The 8,315-nt window shown below is 33.8% G+C and overlaps 1 protein-coding gene across 1 annotated transcript; it reads right to left on the minus strand.

Moving 5' to 3' along the window:
• Positions 1 to 507: 507 nt before the first annotated feature.
• On the minus strand, positions 508 to 7,873 carry LOC110817870 (Inositol monophosphatase family protein). Its single transcript, XM_088208024.1, has 9 exons — positions 7,652 to 7,873; positions 7,447 to 7,543; positions 7,221 to 7,323; positions 4,463 to 4,674; positions 4,165 to 4,224; positions 2,747 to 3,135; positions 1,793 to 1,871; positions 1,660 to 1,710; positions 508 to 901 (listed from the first exon to the last, which is right to left on the minus strand). The coding sequence occupies exons 1-9, from the start codon at positions 7,747 to 7,749 to the stop codon at positions 746 to 748; spliced, it is 1,245 nt and encodes a 414-aa protein (XP_088064150.1). The 5' UTR covers positions 7,750 to 7,873; the 3' UTR covers positions 508 to 745.
• Positions 7,874 to 8,315: the final 442 nt, after the last annotated feature.

An 8,315-nucleotide genomic window follows, 5' to 3' on the forward strand; every position in this document is an offset into this window, starting at 1 on the left:
TTAATGTATAAAACATAATCTTTCTTGCCTAGATTACTCAAAGGAGATAGAGAGGCTATATACGTGGCGATAGCTGAGTAGTGTTCATATTCCCATAAATGTTGTCCGCTGTTGAGCTGTTTGATTAGCCCCAAACACACGTTAATTTTTAATTTTTTAATAAAAAATATTAGGTTAAAATTTCAACATATTATTATTATTCTCATTTAAAAATTAATAAATTTACTAAAATTAATCTAATTTATCACTACAATCACATAAATATAATAATAAATTAAATTTTTTATTTTATATACTAATTATTATACATCGATTTCTTCAGGCTATTTTTGGAATAAATTTAAAAAAATTTTACTGTTGGGTTAATTAAATTTATTTTATTTTTTATCCAACCAAATTATCAGTTAAGTTTAACCCAAATTATATATATAAATTTATATTATTACATATACACCGTATTTAAAAATAAGTTATGGATTTTGAATTAAAATTAAAATGTAAATCATATTACTGAATCGTACTCGGAACAAAAGCTTCTAATTCTCACCATCATGATAATCTGAAATTCATCATAAGGGGGTTCTCTTAGGCAACATAATAACTACAATGTATTAATTTCGATTTCCAAAATACGCAATTAGAGCGGAACTAAATCTCGTTTTACAGATTATATAACATGTGAGAGACCCTAAAAGAATTCTTTTTTAAAAAAATGACCAGTATTGTATATATGATTGCAGCTATACTAAAAGATGGATGAATTAGAAGAGATCACCTCTAGCTCTAGGATCTGATTGTGTAAGTTGCCATTACTCACCAGAATACCGCCTTCGGGGAATATGACCCTCCTTTCAGCTTGATCTGCCTCAAAATCAAGTTGATTCCCATCCCAGTCGGTTACCTGATTCGGAGATATTGTTAGCCAATTATACTTTTATTTCCTTATGATTGATGGGGGGAAGGGAAGTTGGAATCTTTCTATAAAATTATATATCTTGGAAATGCAGGACCAATGCAGAAACTGAAACGCTGAGGTTATAATATATATATATATACAGTATGTTATTTACTTGGAAGAAACAAAAACTCTAATCATCAAAATTTAATGTACTGAAAACAACGGGATGCAGTTAGTACTAAGCTAGAGTCTTAAAATCAACCAATAACAATTCAGAAAGCCAAGAACAGAGAATGAAACCTATATGATTCTCTATAAAGCAGTAATCTAGAATAATGATAGATCCATCTGCCATCAACCTTACAGGTGCTACGTCACTTATTTTGCTAAGGTCGGATGATTGATCCTAACCAAAACCATAACCATCCCCACAGGAGGTTGATTACCGCATAATTTTTCAGCAAATGCCATGACGGATGCACTAAAAAGCATGACTGCAATTCAATTCAAGATTTAGGACTTCTCAAAACCATTAACAGATCTCCTTCACCCCCACAAGAGCCAAATAAAGCAAAACTATCCTCATGCAATCAAACTGTGGCCTTCAACCCTTTATAAGCACATCCACATACCCATTTTATTAAATAATTCTTAGAATTTCAAAAAACAAAAGAAGATAAGCACACACTCTAAAGATGCACTTGGAAATTACTAAAAGAAAAAGGCATCTCGTGTAGAGAGTGCAATGAATTATCACGTACCTTCCCTCCTGCTTCATGCACACATACTATGCCAACTGCGTGATCCCAAGCCTACAAGACGATAATTGAATAAAATTTTAATTGATTGCAAGTGAAATGTTACTGAGAATTTAAAATAAATTTAATAAAATACCTTTATACTATTTTGCACTTTTGTTCGAAGAATGAAGACTGATGCCCTACCAGAGGCCACCATCATATATTTGCACAAACTGCATATAAGCAGAAAAATGGATCATGCACGTGCCATGAAAATCAACCAATCAGGGAAAAGATGCAACTCATTCTAACAGGAACCAGAACCCTTGTTTCTTCAACTGATATCTTGGTTCCAATGAATAATTACAGATTTGCCAACTTTCAGATATTTATTTTCCAGGCAATTCCTATTGTATATAGTTCTATATAAAAACACTGATCTTTGAGACAGTATCTGAAAACGAAATGTAAAACAGATGGATCACATAAAAAAAAAAAAGGACAGTCCTAGCACTTTATCAGGCCTAAGGGGATAGTGCCGATTCTAATTTGTATATGCATTGAAGACATGGAATTGGAATCAAGATGCTGCTGTTACTGAAAGAAAGAGCACGTGACAAAGCACCAACCAAGTCCCTACATTGTGTTTGGTTCGAACTTATTTTATTTTCATTTAATTTCTAAATTTTACATTATTTGAGATATAAAATTAATTATAATTTACACATTTAATACATAATTAAGTGAACTTTATTCATATCCTCATTTCTAAATTCATGAATTTGTATTTTCACTTATAAAAGAAGGAACTACAGAAACATGGAGATGACGTATAATTTGAACTAAACATGGAGTTGACTTAAAATATTAACGTAATTTTCTATCATTTTTATATTATATTTCTATTATTGTTATTACACAATTGAAATTTAAACACTGGAGCCAAACTATGAACTTAGAAGAACGAATTTTCTGAGTTTAAAAGACCTTAAAAATAAGTCAGCTTGTGAAAATAAACATCTTAAATGTAAGCTTTTACTTCATATCCACGTGCTTAGAAATGCATAAACTGGAATGTATATTTATACTTGATGAAAAGATACTAAACCTGCCGCAACATGTGGGCAAGAGAGAAATTTCTTTATTCCCAATATTGTCACGGTCAGTTCTTGCAGTGTATAAAGCTGATAGTGGCAATGACTCCCATGTTTGACTATCTGGAATACAAAACCGTGCTTTCTGTACCAAGCAGGATCCATCAACAAAGCATCTGTTCCAACCATCAGGTATTTCAACAGAGCTACCAAGCATATTTGGTAGCCTCTTTGTCCACGTTCCGCGGCCAACATGAGAAACCATAATAATCCCTGAGCCAAATGTTCTGTTTTCAGAACTCTGTACTTCAGTGACAGATCTATACAGAATATCATCCTTCCAGTTCGGACAGCCCATGACACCTAGTACAATCTCTCCTTCAACTACGAGAGCCAAACCAACCTGAAAGTTTTGAGTTCTGCCTTCAGAAAACCGAAAATAGACCAGAAAACACCAAATTACTCCTTGAAATTTGAACTTGGAAACACATCATATGAAATATATATATTTTTTAAATAACTATGATATGTTACTTCTGGCAATTGAATTGATTGCTTTTTTACCATGCAAGAAACAGGAAGCATGTTCTTTGAAGTATATTTGGTTATCTAATATTAACCCTGGATGCTACCAGATTAGATATATCAACAAAAAGACTAACTTTTTTGAGCTTGACTTTTCAACTCTCTCGAAAAGGTAAAGAGTGGGTACTTAAATCTTCTAATTTTGTTGAGGAAAAATCATTTTCTTCTTTCTTTAAAATCTAGACACTGAAAAGATATAAGCATACGAGAACCATGGTATGTCTTTACCAAAAAAAAAAAACAACCTTAGATGTTATCCTCTTCTTTGTTTCAGTTTACTTTTGAACCACTAAAGATCAATGTCCCCGTTAAACTACAATGGGTCTTGTAGGATTCCCAAGAAATTCTTCGATTTCTTCCGGAAGCAGATGATTATTCATCCGCTTCTCACGTTCCGTGAATAGCCGGGGCATTGAGGAATATCCAGAAAGGCATTTAGGGAATTGGTCTGATTCTATCTCTGTTCGTTCCGTTTGAAGAAAGGAAGGATCCTAAAGAATCGATCTTTCTTTTAGTTGTTGAATCTCTCTTTGAAGTTAGAAGCTTGAGCTCGCCAATTGGGTATGTCTGAATATCCCTAGTTTAACACTAATAGCTGCTTCATTCATAATCCTAGTCTAGCTTTAGGGAGCAAAAAAAAGCTTCATCCTTGATGAGAGATGCAACATAATTATAACATAATTATACCATGATATTTATCAGAAGAAAAATACAACCAGGTAAACGTCCCTAGAGTCAACTGATATGATACTGTTAATATAATAATATCTTTTTTAAAAAATAAACTGTTACTATATTAATATGAAGGCAAATTGACAATTCAATCCACATAATACAGAGTACATACCACGTATAAGGCTTCACTTCCTCTTAGAAACCCTCGTGTCCCATCAATTGGATCCAACACCTGCATATTATGGTTTTGGTCAAAGTAAAGAAGCGAAAAAATTCAACCACAAATAAAAACTCAAACCACGAAAGCAAACAGGCAATTGATTACATCTATATCTCCCACTCCAGAAGCAAGAACATCCCTGCTTATTTTACAAGAACTGCATGCAAAATCCACAACATGGGCTGACATTATTGCAGAAGGCAAACAGACTCTTTAACTTCAAGTTTTCGGAATGGTAACACAGTCGTACCCAATATGTGGCCGGCTTTGTGCAGAAGGTAAAAGCATCCTTCCCTCCTCTGTCAATTGCTTCTAGTACATCAGCATCAGTCAAAGGTTCATCACCAAAGCTTGCTTTATCACTTACAGCACTTACCACAGAATCTACCAGATTATTTGAACGTACAAAGGCAGAATCCTCTTCAGCCACCAAAGGAATAGAGGGAAACAATCTGCTAAGCTCTGTAATTAAAAGTAGAAAGAAAACATGAGAAAGAGTACTAATTCATGCACACTTCAGATGAAACTAAATGAAAAAAATTCTAGGGTTTAGTGCTAAATAGAGATTTTTTCTATATATACCTTCTGCTTAAGATCCAAAACTCAAAAAAGCAAGGGCTCAACAGTGGTGGTCGTTGATCGCTACTCTAATTTAACTCACTTGGTGTTCGATGGCAAGGACTTAGACAATATACGTGCAGCTGAGCTATTTCAGGAATTTGTAAGATTACATGGCATCACAAGAACCATTACTTTTGATCGACATTAATATATATATATATATATATATATATATATATATATTATGGATCACTTTTGGCAAAGTCTTTAGAGAAAATTTAGAACTACTCTTCAATTTCGTTCTCCTTGTGACCCTCAAAAGGATCGGCCAAATGAATAAATCATGCCTGTTGATCATCGGCATTAAAAGCTCAATATGGGCCCTCCCTCTAAGGACCTTAGATGCAAGGCACAAGCTTTATTTTTGGGGAATTGAAAGACTACATGGCATTTCAAGAACCATTACATCAAATTGCAACTGAAGAAACAAGAGTCCCTTTTTGGCATAGTCTTTGGAGGAAGCTTGGAACTACTCTTTAATTCAGTTATTCTTATCACCCACAAATAGGAAGGTGAACCAAGGTTGTCAACAGGAGTTTGGGAAAATTCTAAGGAGCTTGATTAGAGGGAAATATTGGCAATGGGATCTTCAGCTAGCTCAAGCTAAATTTGCACTAAATTAATCTCCTAGCAAGATGACTAGCAATGGTCATTATACATGGTACTAATCATAGTAGCATTCTCATATTGGAGATGCTGAGGAGAGAAGGTCAAGTGAGTAAAGAAATTCTATGAGAAAGTATGAGAGATTTTTTGAAGGAAAAAAGAGAATATGTAAGCAAGGCATCAAGAAGTACAACCATGTAAAACAAGGAAATAAGGTCATATTTTTCTTCCTCTTAAATAAGAGGACTGCCTTCAAACAAGGATCCAGGGTGTTAACTATCAATCTATAACTATACTGAAAGAAGACAAGACATCTCCAAAAGCCTTCTATTCTTCTCTTTCAAAACCAACCACAAGGTAGCCAAGGGGATGAGGGAACTCCCTCTCTGATGATACCCTACCAAGCTTAACTCTCAACCACAAGAGACCTTGCCATCACCTAATATAGACCCAAAAATTTAATAGCAACATAGCAAAGGCAAGAAGAGAAAGGGCACCAAGAAAGAAGGTGATGAGAAAATTCTACATTCTTTTTACAGAAATAAATCCATTGTGCAACCCTCATAACCAGATATGACAAAGAATTACCAAAGACACTGATAAGTTTAACAAGTAAGCTGATAAATTTCACAAGCCTGCAACTTAAAGAGGTTGATCTTGTGTTGATTAATATTCAAAAGGGGAACTTTCCTCCTTGGGAATATCAGATATGAGAAGCTCAAGCAAAGGCAGATAAACTCCTTCGGCTTCTGAAATGAACTGGAGAAAATGTTTATGGGGTCAAGTTGGCAGGTATTTGTGGTTTTTTGCAGCAGTCTTTCTGTCTACTCTTTCTCCAAACATTAAGAATGACTTGGTGGCAATTCTTTTCTTCAACCACGCAAGACTAGTATGGCATCCGAGTCAAGTTCTAATCAGCCAGTAATAATAGATAATACTGAATGTTAAGAAGCTAAAAAATGATGCATGACTTGCTTTACAGATTGAAGGGTCAAATCGTATCTGAAAACTATGATCTGATATCCTCGGAAAGCTATGCGTTTCTAGATTCTGATGCTTCAAGCCATTTAAAATTTGGAGTTTTCTGTGACGAGTATATGGCCAAAATACCACAGCGAGACAGAGCTGAACACCTGTTTACCAAGAATTCACTTTTTTAACGCTCATATGCATTCTACGGATCAGCCTGTGAAAAATCTATGTTCCTAATGTCCTTTTCACATTAGTTACATTTCCATATATGTCAGCATCAATATTTATTTTAAGCAACTAGAATTGTCTTCTAAAAATCCTATTTTAGGAGGGGTGTTCCATGCCTATTAATATCTGTTATTTACTAATGAAATTCAGTTTCATGGTGATTAGCTTAATAAAGAAGGGAGCTTTTGGTCTTTCATTAAATTTGGATTCCTTCCTTTCCCAGCCTTTTTATCACTCAGGTGGATTCTATCAGATTATTCTATCCTTGTTTTAATTAGTGTGGCCTTCTATTTCTCCCATTTGTCGGCCACAGAAATTGTTGATTATCTTCTAATTTCTTTAATGCTACAGTTAAATTCTGTCACAGGTTTTAACTATGGAATGAATTATCACAAGAATTTAGTTTTTTTCATATTTGATTCCAGCACCCAAATTCACATGAAAATCTCGGTTGCTTCAAAAACTATTGTATCAACAATGAAAAAACTAAAAGGATTTGCAAAATGAGACAAATTTAACATAGGCAATAATTAAAAAAAATAAGAAAAGAAAATAAACATGATAACTTTTAATCAAATCACCTAAGCTGACTAAAGCCTGCACTCCAAAATCTGCCACCGTAACCGGCGTTTGATCATTCTTTTCTATTATCCTCCCTTCACTCGAAACTAACGATCTCTTAACCTGAAACATCAGGAACAAAAAAAAAACAAACAAATATCAATTTCTAGAAAGCAAAATAACCAATTTATCATATATATACATATGCATAAAAACACGCACGGAGAAGAAGAATAAATAAATTACATCGACGCAGAGACGGCATGCTTTCTGCACTGCATCAATGGCAGCTCCGAGCTCTTTATAATACTTAGCTTCGTGTTTCTGAAATGGAAGACTCGACCTGAAAATCCATCCGCCGGAAAAAAGAAAATAAAAATCCAAAAATAAACATAAAAATCATGAAGATTGAGAATAAAAGAAGAAACGAATTGATTGAAGTTGAAGAGACCTTACGGCGAAGCATCGCCTTCGGAGAGGTGCCGGGGAAGAATGACATCTAAAAAATCGAACACTGGAGAAGTAGGAGACTGAGCGGAGAAGATCCATGACGTGAATCCCAAAGCTGAGAAAGTAGAAATTAGCGGCGGAGCTGGCGACGGAGAGATCAGACGGGAAAGGAAAAGAACGGAGCAGAAGTAGCAGATTGTGCACTGGGAGTCACCTATGGTGTGGTTTGGTGTTTCCTCAACGGTCATTTTCGCCGACGATGTTAATGGGCCTTGTGGCCCAACATGATATATATGTTATCATGAAGCCCAATAAAAAAAATATTTTTAAAAATATAAATTTATGTATTTAGTTAATTTAGTTACACTTATACACCAATAATAACATAGTCAATCTCTTAATATTAACCATCTAACTAACATATGTTTATCGAAATTTCAAAACAACTAAAATATTCGGTTTGATCCTCAATCCGATCGAAAATTTTATCGGTTCTGTTTTTTATTTAGATAAAATTTAATAACTAAATTTTAATTTATTTTTTTAAAAAAATTAAAAAATTATATTAAAATTTAAATAATAAATTTTTTTAAAAAAATAAAAATTATTCTAATTTAATTTAATTTTTAATGTAAACCTCTATTTTTATTTAATTATTAATCTCA

Source organism: Carica papaya, chromosome 7 (genome assembly GCF_054855325.1).
Source record: "Carica papaya isolate Zhongbai chromosome 7, ASM5485532v1, whole genome shotgun sequence".
NCBI lineage: Eukaryota > Viridiplantae > Streptophyta > Magnoliopsida > Brassicales > Caricaceae > Carica > Carica papaya.